This window comes from Protopterus annectens, chromosome 1.part1 (genome assembly GCF_019279795.1).
Source record: "Protopterus annectens isolate FY-2018-M chromosome 1.part1, PAN1.0, whole genome shotgun sequence".
Classification (NCBI taxonomy): Eukaryota; Metazoa; Chordata; order Ceratodontiformes; family Protopteridae; genus Protopterus; species Protopterus annectens.
The window spans coordinates 1,954,572,718-1,954,595,213 of NC_056726.1; the positions used below are offsets into that span (position 1 = coordinate 1,954,572,718).

A 22,496-nucleotide genomic window follows, 5' to 3' on the forward strand; every position below is an offset into this window, starting at 1 on the left:
TATGTGTTCACCAGTATTACTTAGGTTCAAACACTAGTATCACTCTGCATTGGATAATTAAAACCTTTGAATCATCATTTAATTTTTTTTAAATACAGCAACCATAATGCATAATGCCTTATACAAACAGTCTACCAGCTGTAATAGTTTCAAAACATTCTTCTTTGGCATCTCGGAGAAAATATAATAGTGAAAGTAAATGTTAAAGGCAGAGGTGGAGACTGGAAGGGATGGCTGTGCAATAGAGAGCTAATTTGGCAACTTAGATTATGTACTACTGTCCCCCCAGGGCTTAACGATTATGTTTCTATAGCACTAGTTTTGAATATGAAGGCTGAAAAATTCTAACATATTTTATTTATTTTCATTCTGTAAGTAAAGTAAGTCTTATTTACTGAGTAATGAATAGACTTAGAATGTTATATGTATATGTATTTTTAATATGCTGTATCTTTTAAATTTTTTTAAGTGATGAGATTCAAAGTTTTTAATTATCCAATGGAAATGCTAGAAGCATAATATAAAATAAGTGATGGTTGGTTTCCTGGTTATTCTGATGAAGTCTCCTTAGGGAGATGAAAGCATTCAATCTTGTTATTAACATCCTTGAATTTACCATTTTGGATCCTCAACGGCATTTTTCTGCATGGTTCTTGGTTTATACTAATAATACTGCACCATTTCTACAGCATAGTTATACTGATAATAACATTATGTACCACTGATCATCTTAAGTTCTAACCTCAGTAACTCATGACACAACAGCATACATCTCCTTGAGTTACTCTTAAGCAGCAACTATTTATAACTGATAGGTGTAACAATAATATATAAAACTGTAGTAAAATGTTTAACATTTTGTAGTGATCTACTAATGAAGTATTAAATGTTTCACTTGACATTTTAAAGTTTACTGTCTTCCGATTATCCTCCATTTCCTACTACACTCAGCAATATCTGCATTTTCTATCACAGTATGTCAGTGCTGCAAACAGTTATCATAAAGAAATGTGCTGTACCACATAACACGGCTGCCAAATGTCTTTTACACTAACTCTTTTAACAGACTTTTAGGATTACTCAGACCTCATAAAGACAATATAACATTTGCTCTGCACATGACAAAAGAAGCCTCAGAATGTTTCAAGACTATGTGATACAACAATTTTCCTACTTAACACCACATCAAGTCTAACCAAGCAAAAGTCTGAGTAAAAAACTTTGCTTAAACAATTTTAATTTTATCTTTGAAGAAAGTAGTTGCACACCACTTACTACAGTGTGTGTGTGTGTGTGTGTGTGTGTGTGTGTGTGTGTGTGTGTGTGTGTGTGTGTGTGTGTGTGTGTGTGTGTGCGTGTGCGCATGTGATTGTGTGTGCATGCACTCGCGTGTTCAAGATTCTGTGAGTGTGAGTGTGTGTGTGTGTTTGTGTGTGTGTGTGTGTGTGTGTGTGTGTGTGTGTGTGTGTGTGTGTGTATGTGTGTGTGTTTGTGTGCGTCTATCTTTCTGTCTGTGAATTTGAAGAGCTATAGTAATCCTCAAGCATAATAGGTGTGTGTGTGTGTGTGCGCACGCACGCGTGTGTGCGTGCATGTGTGTGTGTGTGTGTGTGTATGTGTGTGTGTGTGTGTGTGTGTGTGTGTTGATGTCTGTGTTTGTCTGTCTATAAATGGGAGGAGTTACAGTAATCCTCAAGCATACTAGTTGTGTGAAAGGTAATTCTCAAGCATACAGTTGTGTCAAAGGTTGTTTTAATTAATTTATTCTCAGACTTTAGTGGTGTGAGATTACCTCAAGGAACAGAACAGAAGCAGCACAGCTGCACTGGACATCAAAACCAAAGAGCTTAGGTGTTAGCTGTTATGCAATCAGCTTACAACAGTTCTACAAATTATTTAAAGTCTGAACTATTTTATGTGATTTGTAATAAAAGACATAGCATTTACAGATATGTGTAACTATGGTTCAGTACATGTTGAAGTAGATTAGAAACTGGCTCCTTACTAATATGATGTTATATATGTTGGTCAAGCCTTTCTGAGATAAAAGAAAAACAGTAAAACAAGCTAAAATAAAAAAGTTAGAAGACCAGCCCTGCTATTTTTAACGTTCCTTAACATATGCATACTACTACACTGTTGTGTGCTTCATCATTCCCTCAGTATAACCTCCTCAACCCCTGTTTTGGTTTATATAAACAAACTAACAATTCTGGCTTAATGGTTACACTGAAAATGTTTATATTCACTAACATGCAGAAAATGACTGCATTCTGCTGATGGCTACTGGTAGTACTACAAAGGTTAATAAGTCAAGTATGAGGTAATAAGGCCCCAAAACTCCTTTTTAAGTAAAATTGCACTTCAGATTTAGTTTTAGAAAAGAACAGCGACTCCTTGGACACTTGGCTGAGGCTTCTTCCTCCCTCGACATGACTTACTTTCAAAATCCAGGAAAAAATGAGGGCAGTTTTCTAAATCTTTGCCAAGGACCTTTATCAGGTTGCCCATGGCCAGCGAACCTAGGTGAAAACAAACAGGAAAAACAAACAAACAAGCAAACAACAACTAAAAACAAAGAGATATGTGACAGTGAACAACACCACAGTCTTTCCAACAGTGTATATGTACTGTGAACTAGGAAAGATGTTTTGGAAACCTACACTGCTACTCTCATTCGGTTGCAATATTTCCTCAACTGCTGTTGAAGAATTTAGCCCAAACCCCATTCATAAGCAGCATATAGCAAAGCAGCTTACCAGTTGTTTTTTCCTTGCCCCTGCGAAGGTCTCTCTTTATCCTTGTGTATTGCTTTTTTGTGCTTTTATCAGTTCAAAATCAACCTCTGATATTCTTTGTTACTCTTTATAGTCCTTTTCAAAGTATAGCTTGACTTGTTCTGCCTGTTTCTGCCTTCCTCACATTGTGCGGAAATCAAGCTTTTTTAAGTCTACTTCTGTTTTTCTATTTTAGAGCCTGTTCTGGTCGAGAGAGCTGACTGCTACTGCTTCTTTAACTTCCTGTGTACAAGCTTCTCACCCAGTTAGTTTAACATGCTGTGTCACCTGCTAGTTTACTCTGTGCCTGCTTCTTTGTGGTTCCCCCACACATAAGTGAAGGCTCACATAGCTGTTTTTTTTTCTTTATTCTCATCATCTTGTCCAGAAGTTACTTGCAAAAAGAGTTTCCTCCTCTCAAGAAAAGACACAACATTTCCTATGTGCAAATTAGCAAGGTCTGCTGCCTGATACTCTGGGACTACTAAACATTACAGAAAACTCTGGGGATTTCCTAAGATGAGACTTCCTACCAGTTCTGCAAGTGAAAGCTGGAGCCCAGCCTTTTATTTGCTATGACATATGCCAGTGTTCATGGTGTGCTCTGTACTGGTTTGTGTGTGTGTGTGTGTGTGTGTGTGTGTGTGTGTGTGTGTGTGTGTGCGTGTGTGTGCGTGTGTGTGTGTGTGTGTGTGTGCGTGTGTGTGCGTGTGTGTGTGTTTACGTGTGTTTACGTGTGTTTTAAAAATGATTTCAGCTATAAAACAAGACTAAAGGTAATCAGTTATCTTTATCTACATGACAACTAGCAGAGTAAATTAAAACTGAAACTGCGTGGTGTATTTGAGTCCTTTGCTGACCCCATCCTTGGTACAGTTATTTCAGTCACTGCTGTTGCACTGTTAGGATACTTAAGCTAATGCATAGCAGTACACACTAATAACACTGGGTAGTGAGCCATATGACAGGGTTGAGCTGGTATTGTCCCAAGGAAGCACAGGAAAGAAACTCTTCAGTTTCCAGGTAAAATGGGCCATGTTCCTGGCAATACCAGTCACTGCTAAGAGCTATTTGTACCTGAGCATACATGTGCTTACTGTTTGCAAGAAAGTTCTTTTGAAATTCATGACAACAGGTATATAATACCAGGCATCAAGATGGTTGTGATGGAAAAAGAGTGTTTAGTGAAGTTTTACTATAGCTGGAAGCTCCATTCTCAACAGAAAGTAAGTCATCAACTCAACAAGATACTGCTGCAACATGAGAAGCACATTCACCAGCTAGCACTGTGAGTCACATTGCTTAAGGGCAGTTTAGGTTTTTATATAAGAGTGATTAGAAAAAAATGGAAAAGTAGATTTCAGTAATGAGATGGAGAAATACACCTGACAGTCGAGAATGTGTCATGGTATGTGACTTTGGATCTAGAAAACTGATTTTAAGGGTGCATAACCTTAAGGTGTTAAACAGGACACATTATACAGTGAGATTGAGTGCTACTTTTCTTAAAAAAAGTAGTGCTAGTTCACTTAAAAGGATGCAACACAGAAAATGCAGCAGCCATAAGTCACAGGGAAATGCATAAATATTATAAGTTCCTCCTTTCTAACAGAGTATCTTCACATTTTTTTAATTTTTCCAAGTCTTTTGGGTTTCTAATACTATGACAGAAATGGACCCCATTCCTAAGTCAAAGTACAATTAAAGATCATGAAATTAGTATTGTTTCAATCTTTGATGTCAGCCAAAAGTGCTCTTCGTAGCACCCCCAATGTGCCAAGTAATAACTCCTTCTACAATTCTTATGGGGTTATATGGACTGGTAACATATTTAAATAAGATTGTCAATTCTTTTTTATAAGACCCGTTGCTCCTACTACTATTGGAACTGTCTATCTTTCTTCCACATTGCTCTCATTTCTGCCTGCAGATCCTGATATTTTATGACTTTTTGTCTCTCTGTATGCAAGACACTGTAGTCACTGGGTGTGGCGATTTCAATGAGCAATGCTACTTTTGTCTTCTTTTCTTGGACCACGATATCCAGTTTTCTAGCATCTTTGCACAGTGTGACATAATCAGTGACTGTGGAGAAGTCCAGAACCAGCCTTGCCCAATCCCCTCTCAGTTAACATACTGCTAGTTGGTACTCAGTGTTATACTTTCCTTTTAACATCCCTGTAGGCTGCAAAAAAAAAAAAAAAAAAAAAAAAAAAAACATTGATTGGAAGTGTTATTTAACTACTTGTGGTAGGAACTCTGATAGCTAATGGAGATTAGGCTTTTACCAGAAATAGGAACAACAGTTACATTTTAAAACTCTCCTTATGACATCATACTTGTTTTCTGTAAAATGACAGTTTCGCAATCATTGATATGTCTTTCATAAATGCTTTTAACCACCAGACATTACCCCAAGATTTTGCATCAGAACATAATGCTTTTTTTTTGAAAAGTCAAATCTATCACAGAAAAGATGAGACCTAATACTGCAAAACAGTATCACACATTAGTGTTCCACTCTACTACTCAGTAAAAATATTTCCTTATTCTCAGGAAAAAAATAGTTTGTATCAGCAAATATCAGCTGTACATTATTATTTAGAAAGTTACATTATTGGATTGTCCTTTTCTGAAATTCTAAAAGTGCCTTCTGTGAAACAGATCTGCTTCCCTTTAGGTTTATCTGCTCATAATGGATATTGCTTTTCTCCTGTTGTGAAGACGCCATCTTGTCTTACCATGTCGCATCCTATTGCTATGGTAATGACAGTGCTATCACAGGCAGAAAATGATGACTTGTAACCAGCAGGAGCAAAATAAAAAGATGCGATTCTCTGAGCAAATATCCTTGAAACTTATAAAATCTGCAGAAATGTTTAAACTGAGCAATAAGGCACAACAGGGTATATGTTATTATCTAACAACATCATTTCAGGGACGAACAGAAGAGGAATAAAAATTCAGATGTTTGACATTGTCTAAAAGTGAACTTATTACATAATAACATACATATTCAGAGTCTTATACTGCCTCTATAGAATGTTTCACTTTAATAATGTTTTCATGTGGCTGAGCATTGTGTATTAACAGTTTACATAATATTTTATAACCCAGAAAGGGCCTCTCAAAGATATCTAACCATTGTATAATAAATATCCCTTTTAAGATAGTATTAGTAATGCTTTCTAGGTGATATATTTTGTCCATAGGTAGTAAGTATGAAGTCCAGGAGGTCATTTACTAGGACATCCCAATTTGCCCAGAGCAATGTCATGGCTCATTCTGACTCACAGAGTAGACAAAGGGAATAAAACTCAAGACTACAGGAAGAAGCTTGTTACCAGCTCATAGCCTTAATCCTATTTAGTAACTGCCACTTGTTATTTCTGATGTCATCGATATCCTTAAAGTCTGACACCTAACTTATTAGAACTACTGAAAACCCACATTACTATAGTATACATAATATTAACTGAACATTTGGACTGTGTAGTGAGAATAAGGCAGAAAAAGCAAGTTAAAAGGTTTATGGCCCTCTTCATTGTAAGTTGCATGATAAAACTGGGGTTATCAAATCATTTTTGGAGAAAGGAAGTAATTGTCAAAGTCAAGCATTTCCTTTTAGCTAGATCCTAGCAACCTCCAGGTTGGTATATACAAATTCCAAGAGTGTGTGTGAGGGAGTGGCCAACCACATGGAGTTATGAGAGGGGTGTGTCACTTCACAGGTGAGGAAACTCTGTATGTGGAGACCTGGAAAAGGAAGCATGCAGCCCATTAGAACTGTTTGATTGCTGACAGTAGATACTTTGCATTAACACAGATGTTTGGAAATTTATATGGTCTGTCTTGGTTTCAGAGAGACATTTTTGTTGTAGATCTGGGTCTGTGTGCAGGTTTTTTGTAAATGGGCAGTTAATGGGCATGTGTGATGCAGCTACGTGCAGTGCATGGCAAGTATACCTACAATTATTGTGAAGTTACACATTCCAGCGTGGCACACTCAGCATTTGATCTGATTTTTACAACCAGTAAGGTAGTAATTTCAGTGGGTTAAATTGTCCTGCCATGCTTTGTCTGGTAGTATAGCATAGAGGATAAGGATATGAGTTATTAATGAGTTTCATCTTGTAGTTGATGGTTAGAGTTCCTTAATCTGTACTATGCTAAGGGTGCAGGAAATCATATGCACTGCATTCCATGGAATAAGTTTTATTTTTAAATAATACTATTTTGTACAACTAAATGTGATAAAATTTAAATTTAATAAAGCGCTGGCATATTTAGTATGGTTATATTTTATTGTGTTACATTTGTAAAATTACCATTTTTTCAAAATTCTTGTTTGTTCAAATGATATATTTAGTTAAGTGTGTCGATTACAGGAGTATTTTTTTCAGTATTAAAATGTATGCTGTCTAGATCCAGAAACATGCACTGCCCATGGTAAGGGGCTATCCTTGGCTTGGGACTGCATTCTAAAAGTTGACATACAATTCCAAAACTCCTGGTTATACCCATAAATGAGACAGTCATATAAGTGGACTAAGCTTTCTGTTCACTTCTGCAATGTCATGCTTAGGTGTAGTGGGTCTCTTTTGTGTAATGTATTGTAGTTTTCAGGGTGCAACCTTTCCCATTTTCCACAGAATGACTGTGTCACTGTGTAATCTGTATGTATTCTGCATGGAAACAGTATCAAGGTTATACAGTGCTCTTCTAATCTCCTGTGCTAACACTGAGGTGTTCTGCCTGGTCAAATCTGTAAAACCTAACTTTACTCCATCACCTTCTTGTGTATTTTTCTTAGGAATAGCAGAGCTTCCATTCCCTAGTACAATGCTTTGGATGATTGAATCTCTCAGTTCTACTACTTAAGTTACTAGTGTGGCAGAACTGATTATGGCATTGAATGTGGCCTTGCTCCAGTTTTACCGCAGCCCTACTGAAATACTAGTAGAGTCATAATATCTGCTGCTGAACTACAATATGTGATTAATCAGTGAGGAAGCATCCTGCCTCATATAGTTTATCGATACTTTAATTTCTTAAAAGTCTGAAATGTATGTTCCAGTATATTTTCTCTTTTATTTGTTTTTTCTTTTCTTTTGCAAAGAAGTTTTATAGGTTGTTAGTACTTAAACCACATTGTGCAGTGCTTGCTCTTTCTGTATCCTATACCACGAATATATATTTCCACGTGAGGGGCTTGAGACTGCTGATAATTGTTCTATTTTTCTGTTTATTCCAGACAAAGAAATAATATTAATCTTAACTGTTTCTTCATTTTACTAGTGTTAGTTTAACTGTGGTTTAATGTGTTTCAGATAAGAAAATTAAGCTTAAACACTGTAGTCAGAAAAAAAAGTATTCAAGTGGAGGCAAGAAGGATATGAATATGCTTAGCGCCATAAATGTATTTGTTACACAAAAGATAATAGGTTTAATGCCAGCTTATCCCTTTATCCTGTAAGCCATGACAGATACAAGAAATCTCGCACATATGTGTATATGTCTGTCTGTGTGATGGTGGTGGGGTGAGTAGTAAGAATGATGCGAGGCTATAGTTCTTCAGTAAAACAATGTCCCTAAAATATTTACTGAAACAAGGGTGGATACGAAGGTAGTAATGTGCATTCTTTGATAATGTTCAATGAAACTGTATTGCATATTTAAAACAGTATTCATTGAAACAGTAGTACATGTGTAGAACAGTGTTCTGTGAAACAGTGGTATATACACAGAATCATGCTCTGTGAATCAATAGCGAATAACCAAAAAAGTATTCTGAGAAAAAGTGGTGAATACCTAAACATTGGTATGAGAGACATTTGTGGTTACCAAGAAAAACACTGTGTGAAAAAGTGATGTAATCCTCTAACAGTATTTTGGGAAGCAGTGGGTGAAAACTAAAACATACTGTTTTGTGAATAAGTTGTGGATCCCTAGAACAGTATTCTGTGAAGCAGAGGCACATACCTAGAACAGCGTTCAGTTAGGTAGTAGTGGATGTCTAGAACAATGTGCAGTACAAAGCTGTTTACTTATACATCTTGCAGAGAATGTGAAGATGCTCTCTTAAACAGTCTAAAGGAGAACCAAGGGCACATGGTTTTGTTTTTCTCATAGCATTTAGAAAAAAAAAACATTATGACCACCAATGTTACAAACTTTATTTGTATTTGTGTTATTTCACTGCTTTGTGTATAACATAACACTACTGAGTTAGAAGCTATGCCATTGGAAACAGCAGTGCCCTTTCTCGTGTATATAACACCTTAAGAAATATCTGAAAACTGGACAGGTTTGGAAAGGTTTACCAGGTACAAGTCTGAGACTGTAGAAACTGAATAGGCAAGAAAGAGGCCATGTGAGAAAAATGGAGGGCATAATAATGTTTTCTGTCTAGTTCTGCTAGTGATCTCTGTATTTCTAGATCTATCACAGTCTGAAATTCCCTTTGTTTTTCAGAGGTGTTGTGATAACTCTAATACCTATTAATTACCTACCAGTACAATTTCTATATGATATGCTACAATATTACATTAAGTTCTAGGTGTAGGGTTAGAACGCATAGCCTTCTGATCATAAACTGAGTTTGCATCCTGTTGCGCTTGGACAGATAATGATAAAAATGTGACCAGATCACAGAAATTCTAGCAATAAGTTTGCTCTCTAAAGACCTTTTTTCATCACTAAGTGAAGTACATTTGAGGCAGAGGCTAGACTCATAAGACACAACATGCCTGCTGTTAAACTAAGTCCTGACACATAGCAGGTGATGTTGCTGTAATGCTGCAATGTATTTATGGTGTTTCCTAAGGCAAAAACCCTAGTGGTAGATGTTGCCTTACACCTGCACCACATAAGACAGGCCCATTTTTGGCCTTCATGAAAAATGTAAACAATTAGCATTGCTACTCCTTTCATGTCTTATTTATACTTTCCAGATTAAAAAAATATTTAAATGGATCCATGTCCTACACTAAGTAATACATTAAATAAATAAATAAATGGGTTTCAGAAAGGGTTCAGCCTTTTCATTTTCTGAAGATAGTACCTCCAAAATGGACTTAAAAGTACCTGCCAAGATCCCAGTTTTTTCTATATGACAACTTAATGCAAGGCAGCAGCAGAAATGGTAGCTGAGACCATCTATGCATCATTTGAAAGTACAGAGCATCAATATACTTAATGCATGGATTCAGTTTACTTTGTTACTTAACATTAATAATGGTTTAAATATACTTTGCCAGAATATGTGCACATAAGCATAGTAATGAAATGATCAGCGGTGAGTGAAGCATCGATAGTCTATACTTTAACCATAGCAAGTACTGTAAAAGCTATTACCACAAGCCTCAACCCTGCAATTTCATTTTAGCTTTCATAATCAATAGTGAACATGTATGTGGGAACAGAAGTGACTGAAGGCAATTATTATTAATAGTGATATTGTGGTAGGTGAGGTAAGGTAAGTTTCATTTGCTGTAGTCTGACAAATTACTTCTACAGCTCTTTATACAAAGGAAGAGGAGAAGTAAAGAAGAGATGTTGTGTCTTTTGGTTTTTCCTGGTTAGGGGTTGCCACAGTGGAACTCCAGTCCATTAATGATTGGCAGTAGATTTTTACGTGCCGAGTTGCCAGCCCTGACGCAGAACCTTCAACGAAGGTACGCCCATTCATGCATGCATGCCTCCACACAGAAGATGCTCTAGCTGAGAATCGAATGGGACAGCGTCTTGCTGTGAGGTGACAACGCTACCGCAGCACCACCACCGCAGTTGGGTTAAATTTACCTAGGAGTTGTCTAAGTTATTTATCCAGGGCAAAGGTCAACGATGAACTAAAAACAGGAGGTTTTTAAAAGAACCATAGATAACGGGGAGATATTTACTTCTATAACATCTTAATATGACAGATATTTGTTCTAGACTGATAATGTGAAGACTGTTCTTAATACATGAATCTGCCTGAAACATTTTATGGAATCAGATTAAGCTAAACAGTTTGGGGCACTGAAGCAATGAGTGCATTTAGAAACTAGTGCCCAATTTAAAAGCTGGTAGCTGCCTCATTAGAAGTAGCTATTAATGACAAGTATAGTTTTTTTTTTTTTGATAAAATGCAAGAGTAAAAAATATAGATGAAAGTAATTATGTTATTTTTTTGTTTTCAAATTACTTTTGTTTTCATTTGAACGCTATGACTTTACTAAGCATTCCAATTGTATAAAGAGCTGAATTCTAATCCCTCTGCTGTGTCATTGTAATGGAATAGTTGTAGTTCACTTTAAACCAGAAGGAGGCAAGGAGATTCATTCAGAGACAGTACTGGCCCTAATTCCACACTGTAGTAGATAAATGGAGTTTTATAGTCCTCAGACATCAAGTTGACACCTGAATTTGAGAAGATATTACTATGTATAAATAAATATCTCAGTTTAGGTACATCAGCAGAGTTGCTAAAATGTCACCATGGTAGTAGAGCAAAACTGCAGCTGCTCCTGAGATCTCACTACTTTGAATAGCTATACATCTAAGATAGAATATAAGGCAGGGCATCTGCTTTAGGCCTTGCACTGCATACTGTAAACTTTATAACAAAAACAGAAAAATTGGGCCATCACACAGTCACGTTTACAGACATCTGAGTATTTTTGTTTTAATTACAGAATGTCCAGTAGTAGAAATGCATGGACAATAGAAGTTTAAAGAGACAATCAAGAGTTACTATATAATACAGTACAATAACATGGCAACAGGTATATCTGTTTGCGTCTATTCTTGCATTGCCATCATGTTTGTTATTGGATCAAAACTGGGCAAATAAATCGGATGGTTTTGATATAACCAAGTAATGACACTACCAGTGGCTATAAGAACAGTCTTTCACTGTGAGGTAACAGATTACGGGCAAGATGCTGTTCCATATGTCATCCATTGTTCTTATGTTTAAGTAAGAATATTACTTACACTTAAAAAAACACTGTGGTCAAAATCTGAAATATGTATTTTTGTTTTATTTTAATCTTCTAGTACTGGTAATTTCTCCTGAGAAGTGTAACACGTTATTCATGTGCTTTATTTACTCTTCTATAAAATGTATTAATGGTAATCTTGATGTAATTTTGCATTTCTACTAAACTTTCTCCTGCCTGCAAAATACTCTGTGTCCATAGAGCATGGCATTTTTAACTTTCCTCTCCTTTAAAAAGTTTGTTTACTTTTAGAATCACTGGAGAAAATATTATTAAATTATTTTTCTCAATGACTGTTTCTGATTTGTTGTTTGTGTCATTTTTTAGAACTGTACAGTGCTTGAATTAAAATCTTTCTTAAAGGTTGAAGATTTTTATTAAGTGCAATGAATCTTATTCTTTCACTTGTCTTATATTTCTTATCCTTCCAAGCTGAGGTAATGTGAGACTACACAGGAACAAAGCAGTCTTGGTGGTGCCCCAAATTAGTCTCCTATCTACAGATTCTTCCTGCGCTGCTCGATCCAGCAAGTATTTGTTTTATTGCTCTAGTGCAAACACGAGTCAAGTATATACATTGTAGCCTTTTTTAAGCAAATTAATTTTTAAGCAATTGAAATGAAAGATGCTAGGATAATCCTTTTGGCATATACACTGTATTTCTTTTTGCATGTTTAGGATTAATGTTATAGAAAAAAATGGGGTGATTCTATTGGGGATAGCAGAGTGGACACATCGGGTACAGTTGAAAATGTTATGGGTATGCGTTTGTCAGAAAAGAAAAGAAAGTAAAATTACTAGCATCTTGTTGTATTGGCTTTTTCTGAGGCAGAAGAATGCAATGTAAAGGCAGTGGGATATGCAAGCCAGTGAAAGAAATTATGTAAATAATGTACTTTGTAATTTTTAACATACTTAGGAAGGTGTGCTCTAAGATTGTTAAAAAATATGTGAAAAAGCTTCACAAAGGGAGAATTGATGCATCACACCTTATTTAAATGTGGTCACACCAAGATCTTTATGTATGGAGGAAAATCCAATCTCATACAGAAGAAAGTTTTTCTCCGGTAGCTGGTCCTTAAAGGAAAAAATGAACATCCTGTCTAAGGAGGGCTTTTATCAGCTGTCTGTTTTACACAATTAAGATTAATTTCCATATTTGTACCTTTAGGTGAATAGCTTATACCTTCAGATAAATAACACATGATTAATGAGGGATCAAGTAGCTAGTGAAGTTTAGAGATAGGTATAAAACATAGCGTTTAGAAATATCACCTTATGTTCCTTATTGTTGGAATTATAATTTCCCTTTTACTCTTAGCTACTTCCATAAACACTATTAAGCAACAACAACTTCCTAATGGTGTGCATAAGGATATTATAACATTCGTTTGGAAAACAATTAAAGTTAGGTACCAACTATCATTCTGAGACATCACAATCGAGTGAAAAACAGATACCGACTGTGTGTCATGGCATGTGCAGACATGAAGCAGCAGAATACAATGCCCACAAGGCAGTGACCATTTCTTGTGCTGGCTCTCAAATACAGTACAGAGTCAATTATCCGAACGTTGATTATCCAAAATGTCAAATATCCAAATTCAGCCTTCCAAAGTTTTTGGGTAGGAAAAATCATAACATCTGACTATGTAAACATTATACATATTCACTTGTGTATGTGTTTTTTGAGCTTGTAGCCCACTTGTTTGTGAAACATATTCTTTACTGTCCACTGCAATCACTGAATAGTTGAAAAGTGTTTTCCCTGCACGCAGAAAAATCAAGATTTTCGAAGTTTTTTATCAGGTTCAATTATATGTTTGATTATCCAAACTACCTTAGGGCCCAATTAGTTTGGATAATCGACTCTCTACGGTAAAGATTGAGTGTATTATGCTGCACATGCATAATACGTAAAACAAATCCGAAGCAGAATCAAAAGGTATTGTTTATGGATTTCACTAATTTCATGGTAGATTGGGCAAATTAATTGTATTCTGTATAAAGATCCCAGCACTGGGCATTTTTCATTATTTTATATTTTTGGATGAGGCAATAAAGAAAAGCATCTAGTATAAACTTAGCTATGACTCCCTTCACAGCTTCTTTGTCTAAATAAAACCAGGTTACTACTATAGCCTAAAACAGTAACTCAAACTTTTATCTAGACACTTGCATTTTTAATGTGCACTGATTCATACTGCTTCAGATAATAATGCCATCTTAATATAGAGCCATACTCTTATCAAAACAAGAATGGCAAACATCAGTGGTTCTCAACTATTATTAGACCTCCTGCATGAACTACAGTGACTGTTATGTTACAACACTATGAATATCTTCTACTTATTGGAACAAAGTAAAGGTAAAAAAAACAAAAAACACTCAGAGGCCATGTGGCAGATTAAAGTCTGCAGAGGTGTTATTGCAAGCATACTAATTGAAGGTACAATGCACAAAAGGCTGCAGAGAGGTGCACAAATTTACTACAGTGGGTTTATTACCCACTTACACCCCTGCCAATCACAACATTGTACTGCAATGAGAAATTTCTCAATTCCATTAATAAGAGAGAGCATACAATATAATGCAACATTACCTCGACTCGTAGTCCCCCAGTAACCACTTCTCAGGAAGAACACAGGCAGGCTCTCTTGATGCTAAATTACTGCATTGGCTCTGTCTGACCTGCAGAAATGAAAAGGAGACAAATAATGATGAAAACAGAGCAGCCTGGAAAGAGAAGGCTTGGCAGAACACAAACTAAAATGACAGACTAGAGAGAAATAATGTCCTTGATGCATGCAGATTTTACGGAAGAAGGGAGACAAACCCACAGTGATGACACTGGCAATGCTATTTGCCAGCTGCATTTATAATATAACCTTATTTTGCTGAAGCCCTAAGAAAAAGGAGAGTTTCTGTCATAAAGGGTAACAATTTAAGTAGTGTCATAGCAAACACAGATACATATGCACACACTGACACACGCACACACATACAGAGCTGGATTATAGACAGCAATTATATAAGTTTGTGTGTCCATGCACACTTTAACAAGCATGTACTGCAAGGAATTGTTTCACAAAGTCAGTCACTCAGAGGCATTCACCCATGAACCAGCCTTCATGTTCAACTGGCATAACAGCAGAATGATATATATGGTTATGTTCCATTCTCATGCTCTACTAAGCAGTCAGTGACACAATGACACACCACATGACCTACTCTGTGTTTTATTCCATGGCCCATATGGTACATACAGTCTGGAGTAGCACAGCACTTAATTGTACAAGACAGTGGTATTTCAGTGGTGTACTCAACCACATGCTTTCTGTTTTAGGGCATAGTCTTTCCCAGTAACAATTTTATCATGCTTCTAATTTTATAAGGGAATTAGTTATGCAGAGTATCTAGTTTAAAGGCTGATATGATGTCTAGAACAGTGAGTGATATTCACACATTACTTATATCTGTTTTGTTACAGTAACATCAATTATTTGTTTATTATTAGTATATCAGCCTTGGTATTTAAATTTCTCTTTATATGTATCCAAAACACATAATATACACCAGGCATTCATCATGCTCACATACATAAATTTGCATTTAGTATGTAATTGATGGCATGGATAAAGTAGATATCATGTTTATTTGTAAGAACTTAGTATATTAAACACCAATACCATATCCTTCCATAAGCTATATCTAAATATGCAGTATGTCTGCTGACTACCTTAAAATAAAATGGTTAGTTTGAGGGCACATAGCATGTAATATAAGCAGTTTCAATGTGTTCTGTGTATCTGTACTGCACATTACCTCTAGTACAAACTAATTCTAAGTGCATGGTTACTTTGTCATGCACACTTACCCCTGCAGAGGCCTTTTCCAATGCACAGTTCAGACTGATATGTACTATACACTTAAACAGGATCATTCTGAACTGCGATAGGAAACCAAACACTGACTGAGTACAGTGACTATGCTATTTAATATCCCTCCTCCAATCTATTCTTATATGGTGGCTTTGATGAACTGTATTGAGGCTGAAGTTGGTTTGCTTTTATTCTGTATGTGTTATCAATTTATTTCATATTTTTCAGTATGACCAGCTACAAGCTCAGCCCAGGTTACTTTAAAAAAGGAACAACAAAAATATAGCATTTACAACCCAAACTGGAATAGAATGGTAATTCAAAGTAGACACACACAAACACACATAGACACAACCAAAAAAGAAAGGATAAATACTATTTGCAAACCTTACACAAGTAGCAATTAAAGGGTGAGAAGAAAGTTTAGCTTTAGAAATTGTAGGATAAATGTGTTTAGATGACTATACAAAAGATAATCTTAGATAAACAACTCATCCTAAATCCGAACAAGACAAAACGTATGCTCTTCTTCCCAGGTAAATCACCAGCCCCTCCACCTCCTTTCTCTATATCATCTGCTAACCTTACCATCTTTTCTCCAGTACTTCATACTAAACTGCTAGGTGTGGCTATCGACTGTTCACTCAGATTTGACCTGCATATAGCCCACACCATCAAAAAGTTCATAAACAACTCAGTAGTCTTTATCGACACAAACAGTATCTTACAAATAGCCTAAAGCTACCCTTGCAGCTACTCATCTAATCTTTACTCTACTGTATGCCTCAACTATTTTTACTAACCTAAAAAATGGTGACCTCACAAAATTGGAAAGCCACTACAATAAAATAGTCAAATTTGCTACAGACTTCAGCTATAGAGAACAACATTGCATAGAACTCAAACAATTAAACTGACTCAAACTACCTACTTGCTTACCTTGCTCTATTTCAGAACACTTGCAGCTCTCAGGTGGTGACCTGCCTAACACATAAGGCCATGTCAAACCCAGATTTGATGAATATCTTTCACCAAAAAAATAGATAGTCCGTCAGGCCACAAGGGTGGGAGACTTAATAGATTCATCACCTCCTATGCTGTGGAATAAATAAATAAAATATATATGTGAGGCAGAGCACCTCGCTGGCCTTGTTCAAGAGAAATCTTGACCAATGGATGGGAGGAGCAGATATACCCCAGGGATTACCTCAGTGTCACTGCTCAACAGAGGCACAGCAAAATAATGGGTATAGTTCCCCATACTAAAGGGGTGGCGTAAGCCACAAAACTATGGGCTAGGCTTATAAATGCCCTCGGGCAGATAGCCTAGTATGAACCTATAACCAGCTCCTCACTTTTCACGCTATTATCCACCAACCAGGAAAACTCCCAGCCCTTCAGAATCTAGTGCAACACTATAGTACCATTTGCCATCAATGCTCAAGGAACAAATCTCTGTTAACAGTAAACAAAGTAAACAACATATTTGGCCAGTCACTCTTATTCATCAAATACAGCTAGGCTTTGAAACTCTGTACCCCCTGACATATGATCAGTTATAAACATCACTTCAGAAAAGAACTTAAATCATTCCTGCTCAACTCTAGACCCTGCAGCTGTCCTACTCCCCCTTAGTACTTCACACTTTCACTTTCTCACTATATTTCTACTGTGGTCTTACTCAGTTACTGCCTGCTGTCAATGCCTTACCATAAAAATGCTACACTATTGAAATATAATGTATAGTTAATTGCATGATGTATATGTATAAATATTTAATTGATATATATATATATATATATATATATATATATATATATATATATATATATATATATATATCACCATTGAGATATATGATGTGAGATATAATGTAGAAAGTTTCTTATTCTCACTGTGTATAATTGATATGCTATGATCTTGTTGTACTATGTGATTGTTGTCATTGGTAAACTTTGTTATCCTAATGTGGAGCTTTTCTCCCCAGGCCTTCAATGAAAAGGACATGTGTCCAGTCAGACTTTCCCTGTAAATAAATGATAAATAAATAAATTAAAATAAGTAAAGGTAAAGATATATAGTAAAAGAAGACAGGAGAGCTGAGAAAGGTAAACATTTTAAGATAATAATGAGCAAGGAGAAAGAGAAACTATGTATATGAGGTTTAGTAACAAACCAATTTGTCCAGGCACATCTTCAGGTGGGGGTTTAGATAAAAGTAGTAATGGGTTTTATGAGGGGGAAAGGAAGAAGCTAGTTGGGGGATGGTTAAATAAGGAAGTAGGATGATTGAGAGGAAATGAGGTAAGGGCAGAGAAGGACTTAATAAGTTTTTGTGAGAGTGTAACTGGGTAAGGAATCACATTTTGGCATGAATTTCCTACACATCCTCCCTCCCTATTTGGAGCATTGCGGATTGTGTGGTAGTTATAATTTTTGGAAGGAGGAGAAGAGGGGCAGGCGTCTCCCTCTTCTGTTTCCCCTCTGGCCTTGGAGGTCATTTCAATGAGTTGGGAAATGTAAGTGAGTGGTTGGACGCTGCTTGATAAGTAAAAGTAAGAGACCTGGATAAGTATTCTCCAGAATAATGGTGACCTTATTGATAATTTAGGGACTGGGCCCAAGGTCACTTATAGTAGGGGGATGAATCTTAAAGAACATTTTGAGGCAGTTAATAATAAGAATATGTTCAACACATCTTTGATGAGCAAATGTGGGGCATGCCATACTTGTAAATTTATTAATGATCGACCATATGTTGCGGTACAAAATTTTGGCAAAACAATTAGATGCCAGGTCATTGTAATTGCAACACAAAAATGGTGGTGTACCTAGCTATATGTTCATCATGCCCAGCCTTCTATGTTGGCAAAATTTATACTAAAGTCAGCCTGATTGACATCAGCTGTAGTATATGATACCTCACTTCATTGAAAATAAATGATTTCTTTAAGACAAACACAATCAGTATTTGCGTATGATATGTATAGTACTCTTCAAGAACTTAGCAGCAAGTACATTTAAATAAAATAAGTATTATAATTCTTTATCTATAAAAAAGTACATATATGTTTATAATTGATATAAAATACTACTGGAACACTAAAGTAAAAAATACATTTAATAAATCAAACACTTTATATAAAATATAAAATAAACTAACAACATACAAGAAGAATCTGATTTAAGTCCTGCTATAATTGTTAACGTAAAAAGGACTTATATTTCAAGACAGGAGCTATATTGCAGGGACAGCTGCTCCTGCTCTTTTGATAGTCGTGGAGCAGCCGATGAACAGGTTGCTGAAGATAATTTTGTAACATGACTACTGGAAATAACATGAAACAAACACAGGATGGACTCTACAGTGGTTCGACTCAGAACTCCATACCATTTCTTCCATTAACGAATACAGGTGACTTTTTGCAGCCACTAAATGATGGAAGATAAAATTGACATTAAGACTCTGGACAGTAAAACTAAAAAATTGCAACTTGAAGTTACTAAACAGTGTATTGCTGAAAACATGATACCCAAGGGCTTAAGAAATAACTTTACACCATAGAAACAAGGCCTTGAACTTTTAGATTTGATTGTTAAAAAATCAATCAAATAGATGAAGACATCAGGATGTATGTTAACTTTGAAAAGTTCAAGTTTGATTATGAGCGTATTTTTGCCAGTATAGACACCTATATGGGCAAGTTAAAAAATCAAAAATCAAGGAAGTTGTTTAGGGATAGGCAGGTTTATTTATCGAACACAGCTTTTCCCAAATTAAAGTTTTTTGAAACCCACAAGGAAGTGTTGGAGCCTGGGCATGATGAGGCACATGGGATGGAAACTGAGCATTTAAATGAGGGGAATGCCACAAATTCCACAGACGGTTGGAATGTTGTGAGAAGGAGTAATAGGAATAGGAACAAAGCAGGGGGGCCTAACACTCAACCTACAAATGTTATTAATATGGTGAATAATGCCAATAATGACAGCCAGCATTTTTTAGGGAAAGCACCCAATCAAGATCACAGGAAGAAGAACAAGAAATGGAAAAACTAACTGCCGATACTCCACCCTCTGTTGCTCTTAGGCCCCCGTACATTGTTAAGAATAGTAAAGGGGACTTTACCATTTATAATTTTTCGTCACTCACTCTAGAACCAGAGTTAGTTGAGCTACTTGCACTAGGGAACAATTTTGTCCCTTCTAAACAATTTGATGTTGTTAAAGTTCTTATTGACCTTAAGTGCTATGTTCGGAAGCTCAATTTAAAATTATTGTTTAATAATACAAGCAAAGAAGATAAGTGTACATTAAAATTACCAAGTATTTTTAACCCCCCTTTACATGTAGGTTTACGTATTTTCGAAAATGCTTGCGAACTGGACATCAGACATCTTGATAAAACTAAAGGGGCTAGGAAAAGTAAGTTTAACATTACAAAGGATCAGTTACAGGCCCTTAACCAACTAAAAGAATTTTCTGTTAGGGTTATGAAACCCGACAAGATAATGGGTTGTATGATGAGAAAATGCTACTAGTGCTGGACACACCTGCCTATAATAGCTCCTCACTTAATGAAATGAACATCAATAATCATAGGATCAAGGGTTATTATAGAGACCTTTTTATAGAAGGTAGAATAGACCTTGACACCTACGAATACATTAACATTTCTCAACCCAGGACGCCTGTCATACCAAGATTCATAAGAATCTTGTGGATCTTGATGGGATCCTCCATTACTTACCCATCAGCAAAATACATTGACTTCTTGCTAGTTAAATAATTGGAATTCATTCCAAGTATATGCAAGGATTCTTGGAGTTTTCTTGCTAGCATCAATAATATAGGGTTTGACAGGGCATACAAATACACCTCAATTCCACACCTTGAGGCCATTGAATGGTTAGAGTTGTTGTTGTTGATTAACATCACAGAACTTCTTGATATAGTTCTGTCCTCTAATTTCTTCATATTGGGAGAAAATGAACCATCCAACATGGAAAGACAGAATATGTCATTACACCAGATTTCTGTTTAGAGGTAATGAAGACTACTTCAATAACTCTACCTCATTTCTTAGATTCACTTTTAAATTTGATGCTAGTGAGATAGAGTATTTGGATGTCAAACTTAAAAAAGATATTAATAACCTTAGATTCACTTCATCTATTTATGACACTTACATCAACTCATTCTTACACTACAAGTGCCCATCCTTTTAAATTAAAAAATCATCAAAGGACAACTAGTAAGGGCAGTTAGAATGTGCAGTGATTTCTGTAGTGTACTTACTGAATTTTTTGAATAGGTTATTGAAGAATCAATAATAAATAAAAAATGGCACTTTTATCCCCTTAATACATAATCAAACTATTACACACTTAGCAGATCAAAGTAATTCTAGGCATAGGACTTAGTCCCACACCAGACACTGAGCAATCTAGAAGTGATTTTACTTTGTCCTTCTCAACCGTTTTCAACCTGAACTCTTATTGACAAGAACTGGTACTTTATTACCAACAATTCATTGTTAGTTGAGAAACTTGGTATTAAACCAAGGATCACATATAGAAGAGGTAACAACATCAACCCAGTCAAGCTCTTCAGAGAATCAAAGGGTGTTTCAGCTGTGGTTCTGTGTCATGGGACAGGTAATTCATTTAGTATAGGGCACAAAAATATTGGATAAACAGTAGGATAAATTGTGACACCAAATCTATAGTATATGTCGCGTGTATGTTGTCCGGCATTTTATGTCGGCAAAACTGACAGAAAATTCAGAGAGCGCATATACCAACACATATATGCCATCAGGAATAATAAGACTGAAAACACCCTTGCTAAACATGTAGAGTCCAATCCTGGGCATAGCTTTGTGTTTATGGGGATTGATTGTAAACATAGGTCCGTCAGGGGTGGTCCTATTTCTCTTTTATTAGAGATTTTAGAACTGAAATGGCAGCTCAAGTTAGACGCCTTTAATATGCCAGGCTTAAACGAAAGCTGCAATATAGCTCCTGTCTTGAAATATAAGTCCTTTTTACGTTAACAATTATAGCAGGACTTAAATCAGATTCTTCTTGTATGTTGTTAGTAGCTATTTATTTGTATAGCACAAACGTAGAGGTTATTTTATATTTTATATAAAGTGTTTGATTTATTAAATGTATTATATCAATTATAAACATATATGTACTTTTTTATAGATAAAGAATTATAATACTTATTTTATTTAAATGTACTTGCTGCTAAGTTCTTGAATACTGATTGTGTTTGTCTTAAAGAAATCATTTATTTTCAATGAAGTGAGGTATCATATACTACAGCTGATGTCAATCAGGCTGACTTTACTATAAATGTTTTAATAAAGCGCCTTCAGGTTTCTGATGTTGGCAAAACGATAAGGAAACTTCGAGAAAGGATAGTGGAACATGTTAGAGACATTAAAAAACAGAAAAATACTAGTTCTCTTTATATGCATAGTCTAAGATGCCAGAATTTTAAGAGATTTTATTCTTTGTTATTGACAGAATTGTATACTACAATAATAACAAAGGTGGTGATGACAACACAATGTTTATGGCAATAAATGCAAGTTCTAGCCCTGGTATTAATGAACATATTTCTATATCAAGTATACTAAAAGTCTCAATTTATTTGATCTTGTATGTTTTAGGTTAACATCTGATAATTTAATGTTTTAAATATTTTGTATAACAATATGAATTTTAATGTTAGGAATTTTTTAATGAATGATTTTATGCTGGATTGTATAACAATTGTTTATATTTAATAATTATTTAGATTTATACTATTATCTAGATATTTATATATTTATTGGTATTACA

The 22,496-nt window shown here is 35.6% G+C and overlaps 1 protein-coding gene across 4 annotated transcripts in view; it reads right to left on the reverse strand.

The window, feature by feature from the left end:
- The window catches only part of LOC122813026 (CYFIP-related Rac1 interactor A-like), a 1,136,056-nt gene that overhangs the window by 650,606 nt on the left and 462,954 nt on the right, over positions 1-22,496 (reverse strand). The window contains exons 2-3 of one of the 4 annotated variants that reach the window (XM_044085156.1): positions 14,364-14,452; positions 2,442-2,522 (exon numbers count right to left, since the gene is read on the reverse strand). In XM_044085156.1, coding sequence (XP_043941091.1) covers positions 2,442-2,511 — 70 coding nt within the window. In that variant the 5' untranslated portion in view covers positions 2,512-2,522; positions 14,364-14,452. Of the gene's footprint in view, positions 1-2,441; positions 2,523-2,759; positions 3,245-14,363; positions 14,453-22,496 lie in introns of those variants that run through there. The other 3 variants (XM_044085138.1, XM_044085145.1, XM_044085150.1) reach the window with 3 other exon arrangements.